The 24234-nt window shown below is 50.2% G+C and overlaps 1 protein-coding gene across 7 annotated transcripts in view; it reads right to left on the bottom strand.

Annotated features, from left to right (window-relative positions):
- Window positions 1–20662, bottom strand: part of MYT1 (myelin transcription factor 1) — a 64491-nt gene extending 43829 nt beyond the window's left edge. For 2 of the 7 annotated variants that reach the window (XM_068207875.1, XM_068207876.1), the window contains exon 1: window positions 20554–20662. In XM_068207875.1, the coding sequence (XP_068063976.1) occupies window positions 20554–20578 (25 nt within the window). In that variant the 5' untranslated portion in view covers window positions 20579–20662. Of the gene's footprint in view, window positions 1–15640; window positions 16113–16254; window positions 16625–16744; window positions 16812–20553 lie in introns of those variants that run through there. The other 5 variants (XM_068207877.1, XM_068207880.1, XM_068207874.1 and 2 more) reach the window with 5 other exon arrangements.
- Window positions 20663–24234: the final 3572 nt, after the last annotated feature.

Here is a 24234-nt window from a genome sequence, read left to right as displayed (position 1 = left end):
AACATTTGTGACAAGCCACCACCATCCTCTGCTAAATGAGGTTCTTCCCAAACCTCGAAACTATCTGTCCCCTTCTGGGATATCTACAGCTGTGAAAAAAAGCACAGCAAGTTTTGTGGAATCCTGGTACAAAAGAACAAGTTCCTTGGTGGTTTGAGTCACCTTCATCCAACCCCAAACAAGATGATGTGCAAACCTGGGAGGGAGACCACAGCAATTTGGAGTGTTAATCAGACTCATGTGTGTTTTTTTCTTTTCTCCAAAAAGAGAAGAAAGCATTAATTTGCCAGGAAAAAAAAAAAACTCTAAATAATCACAAAAAAGTCCCCCAAAAAATAAACACAACAAACCTTATAGGAAGCTTTGGGGTGAGGATGAATAGAAAATGAGGAGGGGGGTGCCTGGTGGCAGTTAGCTCTCACACATGTCCTCACAGTGCCAGAGGAGCCCCAGCTGCAGCCCCACCCCATCCCCAAATCTCTGCAGAGGTTACACCTGCTATAACAAAGTGATGGGGTGAGGGGAAGGTTCTGTAGACAAAACATGGGGGGTGAAGGCTTCCTTTCCTTGTAAGATGCATCACTGCATATTCAAACTGAAAGACTAAAGGGAAAACATATCAATCTTCATTTGTTCCTCCAAGGGTAAAAAGGAAAAAGAAAGGGAGGAAAATTTTTCTTCATTTTTGTTCAGGCCCATTTTTCACAGGGAAGATGAATCCTGAGCTAAGGAGGCAGCAGCATGCTGAGAGCAGGCTGGGTCCTTCAGCATCCCACCAGACAATGTGAGCCCACTTCTCAGAGTAGACACTGCAGCAGTGTAAGGGATCAGAGGGAGAATTTTGTGGCTCCAACTTTTATGTGAAATTAAAAAAAAAATCTCAAAACCAAATTTTACACCTTCTCTAATCTGGTGAAGGCTCTCCTGGGCTGCTGCACCCCTCTGCACTGCTGGCTGCCTGGCACCCCTGCATTTTATAGAAAACAGGGGGAGCAACTTTTTACGTGGGTAGATAGTGATGGGATAAGGGGCAACAGGTTAAAACTAAACCTGAGATTTAGGTTCACTGTCAGGAAGAAGTTCTTTATTCAGAGGGTGGGGAGGCCCTGGCACAGGCTGCCCAGAGAAGCTGTGGCCACTCCACCCCTGGAGTAGGTTGGACAGGGCTTGGAGCATTCTGCAACCATGGAAGGTGTCCCTGACTGGAGAGAACTGGAACAAGATGACCTTTAAGGTCCCAGCCCAGGCCATTATGTCTTCCTGTGTGATTTTGCAGTTTGTTGCCCACACACGCAGCTCTGTGGCCACTGCCTGGAGAACACCAATGAGTGAATTTACTTCCCTGCATGGCCCCAAGCCCTTGGTGCAATGAGAGCTTTCCTGCCGGCAGGTAACATGAGCCTTATCTTTGATGTAAGGCCTCAGTCTCAGCTCCAAACTGCAGCACTGAACACCCTCACACAGCCCCAGGACTCAGCACAATCAATTGCCCCACGCTCCTGCTCAACATTTGCCAAGTAAAAACCCTTCCGAGCCAGCACCCCACGCAACTCAACCCCCCCACTTGCAGGAACACAGCAACTCTGCATCAGGGTGCTTTTTCCAAAGGAAAGGAATTAAAACCTCTGTAGGAATCAAAATACACTGAACAAGTAGAACCCAGGTTCTTCAGTAATTCTCCTCCATTCATCTCCAATGCCAGAAGGGTTGGTTTAGCCCCCTCTCAGGGCACAGGAATGCTGCCTATTCCAGGCAATTATGTCTGTTTACTGCAGCAGGGCTGTGTTCAGTGCTGCAAATTTAGCTTCCCAAACACGCATTTAATTTAAGATCTAATACCGGATGTTAATTGTATACTGCACAGTAAACGACTGATCATTAAAACATATTAATTGAGGTTTAACAGCTGTGTAATAGATATTACATCTCATACTTATCAGCAAATATGATTTAATAATTAGTTAAGATGGGATGTATGGATGGGAGATCTAGCAGGGCTGGCTGGATCGTGGTTTTACTTTGTTCATTTGCTAAACTAAAGATAGTTTTCTTTATCACATTTAGAGAGGAGCTGGGCAATCACCAAATCAAATGTTTTGGGTTGGAAAGGACAAAGCTCATCTCATTCCAACCCCCCTGCTATGGGAAGGGACACCTTCCACTATCCCAGGTTGCTCCAAGCCCCGTCCAGCCTAGCTTTGAACACTTCCAGGGATGCGGATGTTGAGCTTTGACGTTCACCCCTGGAAGAAGTCCCAATGTTTGTAATCTCCATAAAAAGAAAAATTAAGGGGTCATGAGCAGCTTCCTCCTAAAAGCTGGGGCTGAGTTGTAGGGACCTGACCCCATCACTGTGTGTGCTTGCTCACAAGTTTGCTCATGAGCTCTCTGCTCCTCATCCCCGCATCGTTCCCAGCCAGGGCTCCTCTCACGGCAGCACAGAGCCAGAGCACTACGTGGCTGTCCAGAGACCCAACCACTCATTGCACCAGTGAACTGCATTTGTGATTCCACGGCCCCAGCAAACACACAGTGCTGGCTTAACCCACCCTGCCACCAAACCACATGCTGTGATGTCATGAAATCTCTGATGTGCATTCTGACCTTTTATTTTCCTCTTACCCAAAGGAAAGGAAGGGTTTGATTTCAGCAGGAACAAGCCTTTCTAGTGCTTTCCCTGCCAAGCAGCCCCCTGCAGCACAGCGTGCCTTGCTGACACACTGAGCCACTGGCTCAGCACCAGCACAGCTCCAAGGTGTTCGATGCTGACAGCCAAGTACAGCCTGCTCAGCTCTGCTCAGGACTCAGGAGGGGAGCACCAGACTGTGCCAAGGGAAAGAGGACAGGTCACCACCAGCACCATGCTGCTGCTTCCCCATTTCCAGCCACAAGAACCTGCCAGTCTCCTTCCAGCCATTCCTGCAGCCCAGGGAGCATCCCCTGTCTGCCTCCCTCCTCCAGCACTGCCTGAAGCACAAGTGACTCACATCCTCCTTCCCAGCCCCTGCCACCTCACCTCTTGGCTCATCCTGCTTCTGATGCTGGCAGCTGCCACCCCTGCCCAGGCAGCTGTCAGCCCTTGTGCTCACCTCAGCCCTGCCAGCTCATGCTTTGTCCTGTCATACCTGGCACCTTTGCATGCTCTTGAACTCTTTGTCAGGTCCTTGATGGGAACAGGGAATCACACCTTCCCCTGGCTCGAGGACAGGACAGTGAGCAACTAGTTGAACCACAAAAAGATTCAAATTTCCCAAACATAAAAAACATATTGCAATGGGAAGAAGCATGGAAAACTGCTCCTTAGAGAGGGGAACAAAACCCTCAGTGGCGGGGTTCATTAACAAGCTCAAAATCCACCAGGAGCAGGGTACAGACACCACCCTGCCATGGGACCTGACATCCCCAGACCCTGGTGATGGCTGTGCCACCCTTCATCTGGGGTCCTCTTTGCACCCCTGCACACCAAACTGTGCTGTGGGGAAGGACCAACATTCCCTCTGGTTTCTCTGTATCACCCAGGGCTGCAGGAGCTGAAGCCCTGTGCACCTACAATGCAAGGGAAGCAAATGAGGCTGTGGTGCCTCCTCATTAGCAGCAATATTCATGCTCCAGTGTTCATGGCCAGTTAATAAGAGTTTTTTATTAGAGCCTTTTTTCTTTTCCTACCAAGTGGCAGCAGCACAGTACACAGCAGCAGGACACAGCAGAAGGTATAAAAGGAGGTGTTTTTCACTTTCCGTCCTTGAACCACTTGTGTACTCTTCAGAGAGGAACAAAAGCCGTGTGCCCACAGCACCGCTGCTGTCTGCACGGTGTTCTTAAGTATTGATCACAAAGATTAAAGAGTGAACATTGTTCAACATCCCATTTTCCCCCAGCTCCGTGGGGGAGCTGTCAGAGCACAAAGCTGCTCAGAGTGTGGCAAGCGAGGCCACCAGCAAGAGGGGAAACAAAGCACTGGAGTTCTCCACCAGAGAATCCCTTTGGTGTTTCCAAGGCCCAGGGCAGCCACAGGGCCTGGAAAATCCCTCGGCCACTGTGGCCCCCTTCAAGGCAAGAGCAAGACCCGAGTTGTGGATTTCTCTGTCTCCTGCCTTTGCCCTGCCAGCCACAAAGTGTGAATGTTCCTACTGCAATTGAAGGAACCTCACTGAGATGGTTGATAATTCCTGAGCCTGATGAAAATAGAAAATAACAATATTAAAAAAAAAAACAAAAACAAGCAAACCCCAGCATATCACTTCCAAATGATAAGCACCATCGTCCTCATTTCTGCCAGGCTTATTCACAGCAGGGACCCCTCCCCAGCATCCATCCTTTTGTACACTCAAAGGGAGCCCTTCTCAGCCACACTCATCCACGCGTGCCCGGCGCGTGTGCAAGCAGGCGTGTGAGGTGTCAGGAACGCACGAGAGCATCTCTCAGAAATAGGATGTTGCTTCTTTCTTCTTGCACATTTCCCTCATTATTTTGTTCTAATTTGCCTTTCCTGGTACCTTCTCTATTCAACAAAAGCCAAATGCAAACGGCGTCCCTTAATCTCCAGAACAGCAGCTCACTGCTGAGAAAATAATATAGATGTAACTTCCAGCATCACACACTTTCTTTTCCATTTATATGCAAATGCCGACCTTTCACCCAAGCTGTCTCAAAGAAGTATTTCCTTAAAAATGCAAATAGCATGTTGCAGGCAGTTACTCTGGCTGAGTCTTTCTTGTATTATTATTATTATTTCTTTTAACCTTACCAGCACTGTAAAACACAACAGCTAAACTGCACTCTGGCAATAATTACTTTTCATACCAAATTGAAAGCCTCTGTGGAGCCAAAGTGTCGAAACACCAGCAGGAGAATTCAGTGTGGATAAATTCTTGGAGATGCTTTTGGACAAGCATGTCTCAGACCAGTGGGAAGGAAGCAGCCTCAAGACAGATGCTGCTGAAGGAAACCACCTGATGGCTCAGGGTGAGGTAACGAGTCTTGTAAAACCCTCCCCGTGGTGCTGCTGATCAGGAGCCCCCAGGAGTGGGAAAACAAGCTGTGTAAGCCGGGGTGAGAACAGGAACACAGAGCGTGTCCACTGGCAGTGCAGGTGTTGGGCAAGGATGTCCTTCCCCACCTGAGGAGGTCTGGGATGACCTTCAGGGCTGTGTGTGCTCTTTGGGCTGTACAAAGGGGCTCCAGGGCAGCATTAGGACTGTGGGCCTGAAGATGAACAGGGAGAAGCGTGGTTGAAGAAGGGGCCGCTGAGGAAGGAGCCGCAATAATTCAGAGGAACAAATAAGAGCTGGGGATTTCAGCTCAGAGACTCCCCTAGTTCACCTCTCTTTCTCCCAGCTGTTGAGACACCTCTGGTGGAAAGCAGCTTCCACCTCCACCACAACAGCAGTCACAGCACCAGCCCCCTGTGCATCTCCTCACCTGTGGGCATGGGGATAGGGCTGTCCTCAAACTGGTAACACAGCCCCACAAGCTGGGGGTGAAAGAAGGCATCAGCAACTGCTGAAACCAAAGTCCCCTTCCCCACAGCTGCTGTAAGCCTGCACAGGGAAGTACTCCCAGCATGATGGATGTCAAACAGACTGAGCTGGAGGCGTTGATCCAGCTCAAGTATCTGACACACTGCAGCCAAACCACTCCATCATCACTTTGGAAACCAAGGGATGAGAGAAGAGAGAGGCTGAGCACAGTGCTTGCACAGCAGGGTACAAGGCTGAGCACTGAGGGGAAGCCAAATGTCAAAAGCCAACTACAGACAACCTTCCTGGGATGAGGCAGCCCAGCGCTCAGCACCTGCTTCTGAGCAGCAAATGCAGATTTCCCCAGTGTGTAGGGAAAGAGTAGAAGAAACAGGGGAAATATGAACTGATCTTTCCTGTACCATTTTAGCCATCCATAGATTCAGCTGTCAATGATTCTTGGGTTCCTTCTGGGCTCCAAACCTCCTGAGATACTCCTGACTGTCACAGCCCAAGTTATTTTGAATCTGTGACACTTCACCCTCAGCCCTGTAGGTTCTGGGTAACAAACAACTGCAAAACAACACCAGAAGCTTAAACAAAACCCCACATTTTTTCTGCCCAAATTTGGCCCAAGCTGGGCACACAGATGTGTTTGTGGAGCACAAACTGCCTTGCCCCAGCACAGGACTGGGGTCCAACAAGAGTGTTTGCTCAGGGAGGTGTTTACCTGACAGGGATTTCTACCACATGTGACACCAGGTCAAGCCGAGGCAGGAGAAGCTGCCTGGAAGAGCCAGGGAAGGGGCTGGCAGTGCCTCTGACGCGAAGTTAGATGACTAAGTGGGCTACTTCCCAGCTGCCAGCTTGTCTTTACGATATTAAGCCTTTTCTCTCTGCTGCCATATAAGAAGTGAAAACTTGACACGTAAGCGTGTGTCATATGGAGTCAGGGAGACAGAAGCAATAAGGCATAAAAGGAGGTGAGATCATCGTGCAGCAACAACTCCCCAGGGGTACGAGGCAGCTCTGCTCAGTGCCCGCTGGCTCTCAGCCCCCACCAGAATCCCTCTCCCGGGCTTGGCACACTCAAACCAAACCATTCCCTCGCCACAGCCCCCAGACCAGGGGCAGGCACAGGGTGCCACGCTGCCCACCACGAAATGAGGCAATTAGTGCCTTCTGAAGGGTCAGCTCATTAAACAGCAGTCACCACTGCAGCACGAGCGTCACAGCCCCCCAGGATTATTGCTGCTGAATGGGGCGGCTGCTGTGCACCATTTGCCTGAAAAAAAAAGAAGAATCATCAAATATGTTGAGTTTATAGCCCTGCTGGCACTGCTCTGAGCACTCCTGTGGGCTCTGTGTAATTGAAATTAAATAGAGGCGAGTGATACCTTTCTGTCCTTCCTGCAGCCTTCACTTCCTTGGGAATGCAAGGCAGGGACAAGGAGGAGGGTGAGGCAGCAGCTGGATGCCCACGGGCAGTGCTCTTAGAGCAGCTTTCACCCCTACTTCCAGCCTCTTTCACGGGCTGAGCCCTCTGTGCTGCATTTGTCCCAAATGCAGTTTTTTGTCCCAAAACTGAGCCAGGAGCAGGGGAAGCCCACAGTCCCCAGCAGTGCAGTCATCCCCAGGCTCCACGGCCAGGCTCCAGCTCATATCCCACAAGTTGGAAGTTTCTCTCCTCTCCAAATCATTTTCTCCCAATCCCCCCCTTTCTGGCAGGGTGTCCTTGCTGGGTGGGTGAGTGCAGCAGGAGCAGCCAACCTGCCAGAGCCACCTGCCTCCCTGGGAGCCAGGAAAGCTGCTCCATGATGAGAGGGACTTGAAAGTTTCTAGGGAATGTGGGACAGGAGCTGACAACTCTGTGCTCTGCTGAGACACCACAGGCAGAGTTAACCATTTCAAATGTCATTTTTTTTAAAGCAACAACATTGCTCCCAGGCACTTTTTTTTTCTTTTTTATTAAATAAAAAACAGAGCAGCTCTCTCCAGAAGGCTATTAATCCTCTCCTGTCACTTGTGTTCTTGGAGAGCACATTTCTCTGGGCAAAAGCAGTGAGTTGCTCGCTGACTAATTACATCAAAATATTGAGGGCAACAAACAAACCTTTAACTCCACTTGCCAGAAGCTCGCTAGATGCAAAGCTCCAGAATTATGGAAGAGAAATGTATGCAAAAGCAGGAGAAGCTTGGACTCCAGACATGCTCATGGCCACATCGGCTTTTAGAGAGATCAACCCTTTCCTCTCTGCAGAGCCACTCAAGTTGGGCAAACTGCACCCAACCTAATTTCACCCAGAATCTCACCCACCCAAAGATTTTGATTTCCTACAAATAAAGAATATTTTTGCTTTGCCGTGGAAGTGAATTTATTTATTTTCCTCTCATTCTCACACAGGCATTTGGGAGCAAGGACTAGACACATGTCCCTCAGGAAGGCTCAATTTAGGCTTCAAGCCCCACTAGAATTCAGTTTTAGGCTGAAATCAGACAACGTCTCTCAAAGCCCACCTGACACCTTCACTTATCCCAGCAGCTCACCAGAGCAGCCTTTCTTTGGGACACAGTATTGCAGATTTAACCCTTCCCTGCTGTAAAACTTCCGCCAAACATTCAGCTAGCAGCATTTTGGCACTGACTTGATTCCATTCCATCACCCTTCATTGCCCACACAGCCACAATGGGAAGAGCCAATGCTAAAAGGAAAGCCTAATTCTGCATTTAGGTGCTAAACCTGATGTGCTTCCAGAGGTTTTGGATGTCCAAGAGCTGAAACAGGTGACTCAAATGCAAGCTTTGGCCCCAGACCCATGGCTGCCAGAGAGCCACTGCCTTCCAATCCCCAGACCTGCATCTCCGAGGCTGGAGAAACACCAGGAGCAGGGAAAGGCTCCAGCTCTGAAATGTGGGTTAACCACAGCTGCTGGGGAGGTTTCTCTGCACGCTGTAGGTGTTCAGGTAATGGGGTGCTCACCACAAACCTTAACCAGCCACACTCAGGGAGCCCAGTAACAAGAACAAGTTGTTCAATATCAAATTGTTGCTTTCAAGGGATTGTTTAAAGAAGAGAAAAGATTTTCAAAAGCCCTCAGACTGTCACCTATAGATTTTGCCAGCAATTACTAGTTTTTTAAATACTGTGTGCATGAAAGCTCCCCTGAGCCATGTCTTGTACCTTATAATAATATTCACCAAGGGAATCCTCCTAATGCTGGGCTTGAACCCTTTGCTGCTGAATACACCCGACCCTGGCCTTGCAGAGAGGGCTCAGATAAACCTGCCTGGCAGCTGCTGCTCAGAGAGACGATTACAGCCCCCAGCATTGGTCAGAGAGGTTCTGATTGCACCCACAAGGAGCAGGAGGCTTCCCCAAAACTGGCACCAGCCTCGCTTGCAGATGCTGTCCTAGGGAGAGCCACACACTTGCCAAACAATTTCAAGCAGAGGAACGAAGAAAGCCGAGTCTCTGCTGCAGTTTATATTTAATTAGAGGGAAGGCAGCTTACGCAGCACTTTCAGAAACATATTGTCTTACAGCATATTGGATATTTGTATCTTAACAGCTCAACATCGATTTCTTTTATGTAAAGGAAGAGGGGGGAAGAGCACAGCGTGCCCTAAGTTGTGTAAGCTCCAAAGAGACTCCTGCACTACTTGGACTAATGTTTGGAGTAATCAAAGGCGTGAACTCATGTATTATGGATGGGAACGAGAGTTTTCAGGCTTCTGCAAAAAGGAATCTCCAGCGTTTGGTATTTTGTTAGCAGCCTGGCACCATATGGCTCTCCCCTGCTGATATTCTTTCACACCAGAACTTTATGTTCAGATGCTTTAGTTAATATTTTACCCAGCAAGCATAAACAAGATGCAAAGATTGCAGTCGACAGCAACCTTCTCTTAAACCATACATGCACGTTAATACTGAAGGCTTCTTTCAGAGAGTACTTTACCCAACACATGCCTGGCTTTATTTTTTCCTTAGGGGTCTAAGATAGGCCATTTTCTTTAACTACCTTCCCATTCAGCAAGAAACAAGCAGCAAACCCATGAAGGACATTTTCAGTCCCTCTCTACTCTGTTTCCTGGCTAGTCCAAAGCAGCACTGGATGAGTGCAGGTGACACACGCATGCTAGTTTTGTTTGTGTACAATTTAAGACTTTATCTCTGCTTCTGCACCATTTCAGCCTAAATTTTATCTTGGAAAGGCAGAGTTTCCCCTTCTCCACTCCCTAAACAGAGATGGAGCCCCAGGCAAAGTTCCCAGCCCAAAGGGAAGCCTCACACAAGCACCATCAGCCTAAACCAATCCCAAACAACAACATGGAGCATCCAATTCGAGGTCCAAGATTTGTGTTTCCCTCTATCTTACACCAAGTTAGATCCAAAATCACTTTGGAAAACTGCAGCTCTGAGATTTGGCTCTAAATATTACACTTAGACTCCCTCACACACACCCCCACCCTCCAATATTCTTATTAGCCTTTAATATTCTTAAAACAAATAGGACCTAACAGATGTCTTTTCAGCCTGCACTCTTATTAATGAGAATATTGTAAGAATGGAAATCAGGTCACAAATGTTTAATACTTTGTTTAAAAAGTCTGCAGCTTCTTTAAAGAGTTCCACTAATCCCAACATGACAGATGTACAAGGCAGTTTTGCTTGGGGCAGATTAAAATTCTCGCTCTGATTTGCTCTTTCATTTGGTCTGATTAAAATAACATTGCGATTTTTTTTTTCTTTTATCGTGCTGACTTCAAAATAAAAAAAGGAAAGAATAAAAAGTGACCAGTATAGGCCAGCATGATCACAATAAAAGCAAAGGTATTGTTGTTAAGATTAAAAAAAAAAAGCAAGGGAAAAGTAATGGGGGAACAGCCTACTCAAACTCCAGTTAGCATTAAAGCTCTGTGTTAAAGATGAAAGGGGAACCTTTCCAAACTATGTTTTTCCATTTGAAAGTGTTTATTAATCTATTCTCTCTGAAGCAAAAAGTTCAATGAAAGACAAAGATCAAAAGTATTTTAATTTAGGTGATTTTTTTTTTTTCCTAAACCAAACCAAACAGAAAATCAGAGGATTGCAGACCCCAGCACTTCAGTATTTTGCTCTAAGACTGACATTTGCTGGGAACAGCCCAACTGGCAGAACAAGGTGATCCCAGCCACTTTTTCCTCAACCAAACTATGCCTGGGAATTCCCTATTTCCCATTCCTGACATCCTTTCACACCAGACCAACCTTCCCTGGACAAGCTTTCCCAGCTAATTCATTTCCTTGCTGCTGTCACACATGAATGTGTGTGTGGCAATTGGCACCCAGGGTGCTCTGATGGGAGCAGAGGAGGAACAAGGCAGTGGGATAGAGCCCCAGGCCACATCCTGTCCCTAAACAAGCCACGGCCACATCTGCCTTTCCCCTCTTGGGTCTGCCCAAAACCAGCCACAGCTCCCAGTGCTGGGCCCATCCAGGGCACTGCTGGACCAGTTTCCTACAGGCATTGCCTCCCCAAAGGCTGCTGTAGCATGGAGGGGTGCATGGTATTAAAAAGCAGCCAGAGCTGTTCAAAATACAGCCTCTCAAAAGGCAAACACCTGCTTCAAGAGACCAGCATTTCATAGAAAGTGGTCAGTGTGTTTTCCTGGACCTCTCCAGCCCAGAAATCTTCTCTGCCTCCCCACCCTGTCCTGCAAACCCACAGCAAAATGTCACAGGAGCATTGCAGGGATGAATAACCTCAACAATAGAAAATCACTCATTTTGGGATGCATATTTGCCATTTTTCCTTAAAACTCCAATTTCTACCATCTATGAAACAGTCCTGAGAAAATCCAGTGTTTAAAGTTTTTGAAGATCTGCTCCACTCTGGTGATTTTTAATGTTTACAGACTTTAAACATAATTGTTCAACACATGTTTATAACCCTGAGATGTCCTCACCTCAGTGCCCAACTTCAGCTATTCCCAAGGCAGAAACAAGCTCCCTTCCAGGCAAGATACTGTGGGAAAGCAGCTCAGGGAAGCCAAGGGATGCCCTCCTGTGCTGCTGCTCCCAAGGCACCTGCACGGGGAGGAGATGCTTGGAAACTGCTCTTCACCTTCTGTGTGTCAGCCACATCCCAAAGGGCAAAGCCACCTCACAGCTGCTCCCAGAGAGGCAGCTCCTGAGCTCTGCAAGGGCAAACACTGCACTTCCAGAAATCCCCTCTGACAGATTAACCTGCCAAGAGGGGAAACTCCAAATATAAACCCACAAAGCCCTTTTCTCCTTGGTGAAAATATTTGTGGGGAGTGGGAGGGGACAGATTCCCTTCCCAGCTCTGAAGGGAGCAGAAGGGATGTCCCAACTCTGCTCTCTGCCATTACTCAAGACCTGTCTCCCAGATTCCAGAGAAGAAACTCTCACATAATTTCATTTCATTCTAGGAACAAAGTATTTGTGGCCTTTCTCCACTCCAGAAACTTACCACTTCACTTCTCTAGTCACATATTCTCCAGTCACCATTATCCTATCTAAGGCCTGGGCTAAAGATCAAACTTCTACTTTGCAAAGGTAAACAGCCTCAGAAGTGATAAAAAATATTTTAAGATGGGAAGTTTCATACTATCCCACCTCAAGGATGTCAGAGACAACAGTGGACTCTGCACCACACACCCAGGAAGACCAGCATGGGAACATGGGTGGAATTATTATTTGTAGCAACCAGTAAGACACAGGAGAAAGAAGGAAAAGGCAGAGAAAAAGGTGGGAAAAGCTCTTGACAGCAACTTCCACCCTGCCAAAACTCCAGAAATACCTGGGAACTGAGAGGCTGTGTGGCAGTAAACCCCAGGCTGATAAACCTTTCACAGCTGCTGTAGGACAGTAAAGCCAAATAAACCTGGAGTGTGGGACACCTCAGGCTCCCTCCTTGTCCACAGTGCCAGGGAGCAAGCAGCATCTGCACAATAAATAACCCAAAAGGGGGTTTGCTGGGGAAAGAAGAGTAACACACAGTGGTACAGTAACACAGCTCTGGAAGTCTGAAGCATGGATCCTTCATGCTCAGCTCCCCTGTATGAGAATGGGGAACAGCTATAAAGTGACAAGAGGAGATGCACTTTGTCATTAAGGAAAGGGTTCTAACAACTCAGCCACAGAGTTTACAGATGGGAAAAAAAAGCCCTTCCATTTACAAACTCACAAAGCAAAGGAAAGTGTGGGTTGTACCCCACTTTGCCACTAAAGTTCCACATCTGACTTGCCCGTGGTAAGGCGATGCTTCTCCGCCTCTCCCTCCCCTTCACACTCCTCATTTCGTGTCTTCTGGGAAGCCCGGCCCAGCCCTGGCTCCAGCCTTTACTGTAAATCCTCCGCTTCCCCTACCACGTTCTGCTCTCGAGGGGCAGAGGGTCCCGGTGCCCCCAGCCTTTGAGCTGAGGACAGCAGCATCCCTGGCAAAATCAACCCCCACGAGGCTGCAAAAGCAGGGCTCTGCAAAAGGAGAGAGAGACCATTCTGCATTACACAGACTGATTTTGGGGTTCAGGAGTGTAACCTCATCTGTCCTCCTCAAACCCTGAGGCAAAACTGCGGTGGGATTTCAGGAAGGGAAAAGAGTCTCTATTTCCCGAGCTCTAGAGCTGTGTCATTCAGCCTCTTCTGAGAGTATTGCTGACTTAGGGTGCACTGCTCCCCCCAAAGCCCAAGAAAAGCAGCGTGTCCTATCCAGAACCCAAGTTTGGAGGCAGCACCCCAAAGCCGAGCCTTCCGGGGGGCGGAGGGGGGGTTAAGTACCGTCTGCTAAAATGGCAGCTGCTCTGACGCCGAGCTGCGTCTTGCGAAGTCAGCCCTGCCCTCATCATCACCATCATCATCAGCATCTGACTGCCGGGAACTGCTCCGGTTCCCGGGGCTCTGCGGGACGGGGCGGGGGAGGCGCAGAACCGGGGGGGCTTCGCCTGCCCCTGCGCACCCCCAGCCCCCAGTTTGTCACTCCGGGCTGTTGGGGACAGTCCGGCCCCGCGGGGCAGCCACAGGCCACAAGGTCCCTGTGCCCCCCTTCTCTCCCACTCACGGGTGTAGCCCGGCTCTCCAAAACGAGAATCGGGAAATGTAGGGGCGGCAGCCGTCCCGACCCCCGGGCTGCTTCCCCCTGCTTCGTGTCCGCCCCGCCTCGGGGACGAGGATGTTTCTGGGGGCAAAGGGACCGAGTAGATCAGACAGACAGGGAGTAGAGGTGGTGGAGGTGGGGAGGAGAACAAGGGAGGTTTGGGATCTTCAGGGAAGAGGGTTCTCGCCCACTTCCAGCCCAGGATTTGCCAAAAGGGGAGGGAGCATCCCGGTCCCAAAGTCACCAAGGCCACCCTCGGCTGTGACTTTAAGCACCATCCCGCAGCGGGACACCCCTCCAGCCGGACCAAGCTCCAGGACTCCCAGGGGAAGAGAGGGGGCCGAAATTCTGTCTCTCCGACAGCTCGAGGTGCACCCGCTGCCCCCCGACTCCCCGAGAGCTGCTCCGGGACAGCGGCGACCCTGCGGGGGAAAGGGATGCCCGCTCCTCACTTGGGACCGAGCAGGGGACAAGCGGCGCTGCCAGCCCGGGCCCCTCCTCGACGGGACCCCCGGGAAATCGCCTACCCCGACCGCGGCCCCCCAGCCTGGGGGAGCCGGGACTGCTCGGTAACAGCACCCGGGACAGAGCCGGACCCGCCGCTCCGGACCCCACCTCCAGCGGCACGCAGGGGACAGCTCCCGTCTGCTTTCTGGGAAGGCAAAACCCCAACTTTCCAGAGTTTTCCTACTCTTTGTGCGGCGGGGATCCCAGAGACCCACAACATCACTTGGAGGGAAAAAAAAAATGAAAAAGAAAAAAGGAAAACACGGGGGAAAATTAAAAAAAAAAAAAAAAGAGAGAGGAGGAAAAAGAGGAAAACCAAGTTTTCCTTGTTTTTCCCGATGCAGGTGAAGTAGGGCAGAGAAGGGGGAAGGGCAGGCAGGTTTGAAAGAGCCGAAGGGGACAAGTTGTGCCCGGCTTTCCCGGCGGTAGCAGCCGGCGCTGGTTTGTGCTTTGCAACACGCGCCTGCTCCAATCTGCGCCGCTCGGGAACAATAAACAGGATCATACAAAGAAGTGGAAAGGCGGCATCTTTGCTTCTGGTTTCTATGACAGCATCAGAGAGAGACAAACCAACTATAAACTCTAATTCCTAGATTCCTCCTCCCCCCCCCCCAAACTCCCTTTTGTCTGCCATTAATTAAAGTGGCCATATGGAAAAGGCTGATAATAACAGCAGATGAGCCAACGAGAGAGAAGGAAAGGGAAAGAAAGAAAAAAAAGAATAACTAAAAGTAGCGGCAGGGCGATGGCGAGGGTTTAGCCGGGGCTTTTCGCACTTGTTTTCAGCGGCTGCTCGAAGCGAGGGGGCTCAACAATAGCGGGAGGAGAGCGGGTGCCCCCGCTGCCAGGCCCGACCAAGGGGGGCACTGGGCAACCTGCCCCCTTCCCCAGCTCAGCTCCGGGGAGCCTGGCATGCCCCAAGGCTCCTGCTCCGAGAGCTGATCCCCACGACCTGCCCCTTTGTGTGGGAGAGCCTCCGAGGGTGCCGACCCCTCTTTGGGGCCGCCTCCCCGAGGAGGGTCCGTCCTACCCGCCGGCAAAGTGCACCCCAAACTCAGCCCAACTGGCCGGGGTCGATGGCAGCGCAAGCACATCCTCCGGCACCAGTCCCCTGCCCCTCGCTCCCTCTCCAAACAACCCACGGAACAACCGCAACAACAAACTTTGCTAAAATTGGTAAAGAGATTAGCCAAGCAAAGCCTCTTCCGAGCAAGCTAAAAATAAGAACACGCAGATTTCTGTCGTGGTCAACGTATAGAGAGAAATCCACAAACATGGCACACTTCCCTTGTGCTTCTCTGCTATAAATAGAGAGCTCTAAAGTAGGCAATAATCGGAAAGAAGAGGGGAGGAAAGGGGAAAAAGAGGAGAAAAAGAAAAGTCTGGCGGTGGCAGGAGGGAGCAGCCGCCAGCCCTCCGCACCCGCGTCCCCGGGCGAGGGGGGGAGCGGAGCTCCCCAGCGCCCCAGGAGTGCGGAGCTGCGGACTTGGGCTGGAGTTTTGGCAGGAAGGGGCCTGGGGTGAGGGGAGCGCGGTGAGGGACGCGTGGAGCCCCGGTCCCGCCCGGCCGTCAGCACCTCCGAGAGCTCCGCGGCCGCGGGGCCGCCGCCGGCGCAAACTCCTCCCGGCGCCCGGGAGCGTCTTCTGCTAACACCTCCCTCCGGATAAACATCCACCGATCTCGCGGTTCACAAACCCGGCAAGCATCCTCTTCCAGAAATATTCAGAAAGTTTCCCGGTTGAATGCGACGTTGTGCCTTTTTTTGTTTTTTGTTTTTTTAATAAATCTCCTCCTTTCTCATCTTATTCAACCTCTTTTCAGTCAGAAGCATAACATGTCCACTAGCGTCTCGCAGCCGGCGAGAGAGCGAGCGAGCAAAGATGGACCTAGGAGCATGATGATCATCATAAAAATCCCCTCGGTTCTCCAGTGCAATTTTCAAAACAACAACCCAGCCTTCGTGCTGTAAAGGCGAAACGCCTGCGTCTGTTTACATCAACTGTGTGCTCCGAAAGCCTTTCCCCTCTGTCTCAATCCAAGGCAAGGGAGGGGAGGGAGGGAAAAAAAAAAAAAAAAAAAAAAAAAAAAAAAAAAAAAAAGAAGAGGGGAAAAAAAAAGAAAGAAAAAAAAAAAGAAAAAAAAGCCAGCATTATCTGCCTTTGTCAGCGAAAGAACATAATATTGACTTACCTTTCCCCACAGCTATTGTCTGCCCCTTTACAAAATGACATCACGGAAACCAATCATGAAATTTGCATGGGGGAGGTTGTGGGGGGAGAGTTCTTGGAGGGCAGCCCACTTCCCTACACCAGTAACACGCGTGTAAGACGGGTTGTTGGTTTCAATTAAATATCTGATACTCCTTAGTGTGTGAACTCTTAAGCCTGCTAAAGGCAATGTCTCATTTACTTAATGACCGCTCTCATTAATGGAAATGGCACAGAGGGGGCTTGCTGCGCCTTCCCTTTGTAAATACACTACCCATGAACCCTTGGGGTTGCAATATATCTGTTTACTCTCTGAGGTGAAATAAATTTACAGTATAGCATCAAAGAGAGCGAGCGAGAGATGGAGCGGCTGCCTTGAGTGCACCGAGAGTTGGGGCTCTCCCGGCCCCGCCGGCCCCTCTCTCCTCGCGCTCCCCCCTCCCCAAGACCCAGCAGAAGGTGAATGATTTTACCCGAGCTGATTCATAATTAATATGCACGAGGCTCGGGGCTCCTCTGACAGCGGCAACACAAAAGGACGGCGAGCGCGACGAGCGCCGTTCCGTGTCCCCCCCGCGCATCCCGGCGCGTGGTACGGCCCAATAATTCCTAATAGCAGCAAGCAGCGAGTGACAGATGCCCTGGGTTAGCACAGCTCCAGCGAAAGTACTTTACAATATTTATTGGTGGTTAGGAAGATGACCTATCACCATAAAGAACAGACTGGGAAATTTATCGCCTCTATGAACCTGGAAGTATTGCATATTAGCTGATATACATATTCAAAAGCCGGTGGTTAAAAGGTGGATAAATATTTTAATTTTTTTCCCTCCCCTTAAAAGCAAAAAAGAAAAAAAAAATAAAAAAAAAAAAAGGAAGAAAAAAAAAAAATAGACACAATGTATTCCCAGCAGACAACTCCTCACCACGGGGAAGGTGGTTTACATTTTACATTATGGATGTTGGGATGGGAAGAACAACATAATGAAAAGTCCTGAAAGAAAACTGTTACTAAAACCGTTTAGGGGCTGTTTTAAGTGACAGAAGTGCACGTTCTTGCATTATGCATCTTTTCCGCCCAGAAAGAGTCATACTTTCCAGGAGATAGCATCGTTTCTCCTTGAAAATGCTTGTTTCGTGGCGATCCGGCCACCCCGGGAGGAGAAAGTCCTCGCCGAGCTGGAGGGAGGGAGGCTCTGGGGAGAGACCCCGGCACGGAGCGGCAGGAAGGGCATTAGCACATCCCATCCCTGCCCGCTGCCAGACGGGAGCATTAGCACTTGGATCGCAACTTTTCGGAAATAGCGAGGGAAAACACAGCCAGGCTGCAGCCCCACGGGCTGGGGAGAGGAGAGGGGGAGCGACACTTTTCCACCCAGCGCTTTCCCCTGCACCCTCGTGCCATCCCCAGCATCGCCGAGACAATTAAGACTTTCCTGTCATCTTAATGAAGATTTCCAAAAAGATGCGGGAGCTCACAAATGGACAGAAACCCCAGGAGTCCTCAGAGAGCTGAGGCAGAGCCTGGCAGGGAAAGCTGAATCCTGCTGAGGATGCACTCTCCTGTGGGAAGCTCCAGCTCCGGAACTGCACGGGCCCCAGGCTCCTCTCCAGCTCACCCGCACCCTGGGCGGGTTAGGTGCAGGCAGGAATGGGAAAAGCCTCTCAGACTGCCCAAAACCTGGCAAACTGGGCTTGGGTGGGTACTGCCGGCAGCTCTGTGTCACTCACAGGCCATTGCAGGGCACGTGGCAGGAAGAAAGGATTTGATTTCCCATCTCAGGAATTTTATTGATGAGAGGGTGGCAGAAATACTAATTTTAATATGTTGAGGCTGCTTTGGAGGTTGTTAGGATGCCAATTTCCACGGCTTGCCAGCCTGGTGTGCACCTAAACCATTAACATAAAGGAGTATTCAGCAGAGAGTACTCCTGAAGAGCTGTTTTCTATCTCCTTTGGACACACCACGAAGACAGGGATATTTTACATCCTAAACCTTTGGCATTCAGAAATTCTATTAAACTCTTATCTGCAGGCAGCAGGCCTGGTGCTACACTGCATCTCCATTGTTCTGCACCCGCGATAGAATCAAAGGGAGGGCTGGGTGGACTCGGCTCCCCTCCGCTCACAATGCTGCCTGCTCCTCTCCACCGCTGTTTCATTTAGAGCCGTAATGCTAAAACTTGAGAAACAAAAGCACAATAGATTCGCCTGGGAGGCAGCAGGGAAGTGTGTTTACTTGCGTGTGCTCCCCCATAAATTGGAGCACACGCAGCCTGCATGGATATGAGCACACACATGTGCCTCTCGGAGCGTTAAGAGAGGGATTTTATTACTGCTGCTGTTGCATTTATTAACACGCGACGCACCTACAAGCCCTAAGGCAGCTGACAGCTCTGAGAGCATCCGGCTGAGCTCTGGGCTGCCAGAGGGTGTTTGGCTTTTCTTTGTTCCCAAACTCGCCGGACTTCCCTCTGCTCTCCTCCCAAAATGCTGCAAAGAAGCGGCGCCTCTCCCCGAGTTTCTCACCGCTACCAACTTTAGCAGCGGCAGGAATGCCCATCTCGCAGCCCCCAAATCCCTTCCCACCCCCAGAAAATCTCCGGCTTAGGCCAAAAGCCCCACACCCCGCGCTGGAGGAGCCCGCGGGAGAACGCGAGGCCACGCGTGGGCTCCAGGCAGCGGCGGGTCAGCACCACGGACAGCTCCGCCTGCTCCCTCCTGCGCCGTTTCGACCTTTTAAAGTAATTTTCAGCTATTTTTTTAAAATAGTGTTTCTCCCACACACTCTCTCTAAACCGCTCCAGAGTCACTCCACAGCTGTTTTCAGGGAGGAGATAATTATCGTGGGTTTCCAGGTCTCAAAGAGCCGTCGCTTCCCTAAAGGGAGCCGCGCAGCAAAGAGGTCTAAAATAAATGTTCATGTATTTTCATCTTCAGGGGGTTTAAGACGGGGGCTCCAAGAGTCCCTGCCTGCAGGGTGCCTGCAGAGCTGAACCCAGAGAGGATTTTTAAAAGCAGATTCCCTTCACGCCCCTCCCCTGCTCTCCATGCCATTTTTTTCCCCTCGTGTTTTCAGATCAAGCTCTTCAAGTTCGAAATTATTTTAAATAAAACTCCATTTGCTTGTGTAAACACAGCCATAAACCCACCGCACTGTGTTCCATTGGCTTCTTTGAGTCTGTTTCAAAGAAAATTAGATCTCAAACTTTATGCATTTGTAATTGGCACCAACTTCTCCGGTTACCAGCTGGGGGTGAAAGATTTTTTTTTTTTTTCCTTGTTTCTTTCTGAAAGCTTCTATGCAGATGGGCTGGCTGCCTTAATGCCTCAGACTACAATTAGTGCTGTTGTATGCCGAATAGAAATGGCCAGCATTAATATTGTATATGGAACAGCTGAAGGGTTGCGAAGAAACCTGCCCACTACAGGCCCCTGGCAGATGGAACAACATGCACAGGCACAAAAAAACTTTTAATAACCCTTTGCTCGCTCTCCAGCGCGCCCCTTCGCTCCGATTTGGGCGGGTCCTTCCCGAAGAGGCAATGCCTTTGTCTAAGCCAAATCTAGAGCTCTTTTCTCCCTGAAGAACAATAATTGGAGCAATCACCATCTTTTGCAAAAGGCACCTCGCATTATCCCAAAACTTTCTCCTTTGTGCCTCGGTTAATGCAGGCGCTGAAATACTCACCCAGCTGAACGGGCACGAACTAACTTTTTATTTAATAACATCACCCTCACCTCTTTATTATCCAGCAATGTGCAAGAGGGGTGGAAAAAGAGCCTATAAAGCCAAACCAAACCCCTTGCCCAGCAGAACTGCTACCAGAAGCTGCAGAAAACAGGATTTTCTCCTCGTCCCCCTCCCCTGCGCTCCTCGCCTTTTGTAATTCGGTGAAACCCGCGGCAGCGGGGACAAAGCCCCGCCGGTGCCTCGGAGCAGCACCGGGGGCCGCGCACCCCCCGCACCTGAAGCCCCCTCGCAGCTGAGCCCGGAGCGCAGCGGGGAGGGGCGGGGTGAGACCGGCACCTGGCTCGGGAAACGCAAACACGGGAGACCTGCGCCCCGAAATGTACTCGGGAATCTCCTTCTACCGCCTAAAGGAGGGAAAATACTATAAAACAAGGAGGGATAGTTTGCGGGTCCGTATTCCCCCGCCCTCGGCCACTGAGCCCCTTTGCCAAGGCGTGACTTCGGCAGAATTGAGGAGAAACGAGGGAGACCCACTAAGGAATATCCTCCCTACACTCCCACCGCACCCCCCGGCGAACGGCTACGAACCGAGGAAAGTCCCGCAGAGCTTCATCCTTGCCGGGTGGCGGTGGCTGCCTGGCCCGGGGTGGCGGGGGGAGCGGGCGCGGAGCCGCCCGGGGTTACTCCATCATCCCTGGGAAAAGTTCCCGTCCGGAGCAAAAACTTATGGGCGGCGGCGGCCAATGGGGCCGCGCCGCAAAATCCTCGCAGCGCACTCGGCGGCCAATCCGCTCCCCCCCGGCCCGGGGATGCGCACCCCCTCCCGGCCCCCCCTCCGGGCTGGCGGCGGGGGGAGCAGGGGAAGGGGACCCGTCCTCCCCAGCGGGCGGGGGCTCCGCGCATCCCTCCTGCCGGTAATTAGGGGACAGGAGTAGTGACAATGGGCACGTCCCAGCGCAGGGGGGTGGTGGGGCAGACACACAACCCCAGGAGAAGCATCCCCAGAGAACCCAGCCATGGAATGGTTTGGGTTGGAAGGGACATTAAAGATAATCTCATTCCAACCCCTTCCCACGGGCAGGGAAACCTTCCACTATCCCAGGCTGCTCCAAGCCCTGTCCAACCTGACCTTGAACACTTTCAGGGATGGGGCAGCCACAGCTTCTCTGGACAGCCTGTGCACACCTGAGCCCCCAGCTGACCCAGTGGACAGGGACAGAAGCCACCACCCTGAGGGCAACCCACAGTGTGGCAGCGCTCTGCACAGCCAACAGTCACTGGACTCTCACATGCCCAAGCCAATTTAGAAATTCACAAGTCTAATTATGGTCACATAGAGCTTTTTGAACACTTTGGTCGAGTCCAGGGTGTACTGGGGAAGGGAAAGGAGGAATTGGTTCTGGGAGAGATCCAGAATGGAAGAGGATGTCCCCCTGCCTCAAAGGACAGATGGCAACATTGGACTGAACTGATCCCAGCTGGAGAAAACTGGATACAGGCCAGCAAGCAATACTCTCATTGGCCTCCCAGATGGAAAAGCAGAGAAATAGTTACCAGGAAATAATAATAATAATAATAATAATAATAATAATAATAATAATAATAATAATAAACTACTAACCAGGGATGGCACTGAACTTCAATATCCCATTGGCTTAGAGGGCAAAGTGCTGTCTCTAGGTTGTGGACCCCCTGCTCCCAGCTCATCACCTGAGGTTAAAACAAAGCCAGCTTTTTCCATGGATCAGCTTTGGCCTGAAGAGAAGGAAAAGTGTCTTTTCTAAAACTGAGAGAGAGAGAGAAGGGATTTCCTGCAAAAATTGAATGTCAGTGTAAAAACTCAGCACCTTCACCTGGAAGAGCAAATAAGTGCATTTACAAAAAGAGAACAACCCTGATCCAGTCTCAGCTCCAGCAATTTGGGAAAGGGAAAGAGAAAAAACCTGAGCTTGGAGGGACAGTTGGCACCAATAATAAGGAAGATGGGACAAAGCTGATGTTAACTGAGGGAGATTTGAAAGCAATTCATCTCAGCAGGACATGCCTGCATATTTGGATTTTTTTTTTAATCAACATAGCGGGAGATGCAGTTGGAATAAAGGTTGACAAAGTGTGTAGAAAAAGAGGAGAACTCACTCTTTGAGGCAAGACCCTGGGCCAAAGTCTTTGTCAAATACATCTAACTCCTTAATTCAGATTTCTTTGCAGGCAGAGGGCTGGAAGAGAGAGCAGGGAGGGACAACTTTGATGGGTTGAGGCAGGGGGCGTGTGAATAGCAAAGTGCACCTTTTCTTTTACACATCCTACGTGGTCTTCTGCTGGTCTCGGGGAGGTCTGAGAAAATAATGATCACAATAATCATTATCACTGCCATTGGATTGAAAGTCAGGAGTTTGAGTCAAATTAAAAATCTAACTGTTGAATAGGGGGACTCCTTTTGAGATCCTTACTCTTAATAGGACCTGGATAAAGCAGCTGGGTCCTGCATCAGGCTGGATATGGTTTGGGAAAGGAGCTGGAGCTGAGCCCCTCGTACGGTTACATCTGACTGCACAGCTCTCCAGCAGAAAGGGGTGTGACACAGCCCATTTGGGGACTGGCACCTCTTCCCTCTTTGAATTAGCAGCTCTGCCTTTGCAGAATATTCTGTGCTTTATTGTCCCTTCAATCCCCACCTTGGAAGATGAGAGGTGACATTGCGGAGAGCTCTGCGCTTGGAAAATGACTTTCAGAATTACGTTCTGGCAATTTGAAACTTCCGCTCTCTCATCTTCAGCCTCTTGGGGCTTTAATGGGAGACAGCAAAGTGCCTCTTCCTCCTCCCCTCTTTTCTTTTCCTCCCCTGCTCTCCAGCAGCTGCAGCGGCCGGGATTCAGCAAGGTCACTCAACTCCATTGCTTCCTGCATGCAGGAGTTCTCAAATTAAGGGGTGTTGGGAGCAGCCTGTTGAGATGAAACAGCCTTCACTCAGCTCCAGCAAGCAAGGAAATAAAACCCCTTCACAGTGGCCCCAGACTGGCTCACCTTCCCTGAGCATTAGCTGGGAGAAGAGGTAAAGGCACGGAGGAGCAAAAAGCAGGATAAAAAGAGTCCCTCCTTGAGCTGCAAAGCTGCTGTCTTTTGTCTAGCAGAGCAAGACCCAAAATTTTATTAGAGGCCTTGTGGCTGCAGTTGCCTCATCCACTCCTAGGTGTTTTCATCAGCATCTCACCCTGGTTCTTTTTATCCCAAAATTCCTGCTGCTGCCTCTCCTTTCCCCAGTTCAGCAGCGAGGCAGAGTTGGCCCCATCCATCTCCCAGGCCTGGAGCACAATGCAGAGATGGGAGCTCATCCCTGAGAGCTCTGAGCTTGCCAGCAGTGTGATCCTCTTCCCAGGTGTCACTAGTCTTAGTCCTGTGCAGTCATTAAGGGGAGCAGAAGAGAACACAAATGGGAATGGAGAAGAATCACAGAAACTCCACTAGTATCTGGGTGGCTCCCTGCTGAGGGGCCTGGGAAGCCATGTGGCTCACACAGAAAAAGACCAAAGGAAATATCATCCCTTTGTGGTCTGATTTCTGTTGATGCACTGCCAGACTGGGAGGGGGTTATTGTTCCATGTGTGCAGTTTTGCATCTGAAATAAATAAATTCACCAAGATATTTCTCTGTGTACCCCAGCACCATCTCACCAACAGCCTAAATATCTCCCCTGGCCAATGGCAACCCCGGCTTTTCCACAAAGGAGAGGATAGCTCCAATTATCTGTTGACTGTTTTATTCTGTCTTAAATCCCTTTCATGGCTGCGTGAGGGAAAGCTGGAGAAGCCGTATGCAGATATTGTCAAGCTCAACTTGATAGGTACTGTCAAAACTGCCAGAGTGTGGTGACAATAAACATTTTAGCTGGCTAACAATTTGCTGCAAAAAGGGTTGACCCTGAAATCAAGTTCTGCTGTAATGAACACTTTGTCTCTAAATATTTGCATTTTTGCTGACAAGGTTCACTCTCCAGGAGATTTCCTCCGCCCGTGAACAATCTGCCTTCGCACGAGATGCAGGATGGATGCAGTTTCCTGAGCCAGTTCCTTATCTGGCGTGAATGATGAGCACATTCCCAAAATCAGCAGAGCCACCATGGATGGGGGATGCCCAGCTGGGGGAGTTGCTCATTCCAGGGTGCTGATCCCCCTCTCTTTTCTGTCAGGCTCTGCATGGCAGTGCAACCCTGACAGCCCAACGCTGGAATCAAGGCTTCTCCCTGTTTAACAGATGGGGAAATTGAGGCAT

The sequence above is a fragment of the Anomalospiza imberbis genome, chromosome 17 (assembly GCF_031753505.1).
Source record: "Anomalospiza imberbis isolate Cuckoo-Finch-1a 21T00152 chromosome 17, ASM3175350v1, whole genome shotgun sequence".
Taxonomy (NCBI): domain Eukaryota; kingdom Metazoa; phylum Chordata; class Aves; order Passeriformes; family Viduidae; genus Anomalospiza; species Anomalospiza imberbis.
The sequence above is the reverse complement of the archived record's forward strand: the minus strand, read 5'-3'. Positions and strand labels throughout refer to the sequence as shown.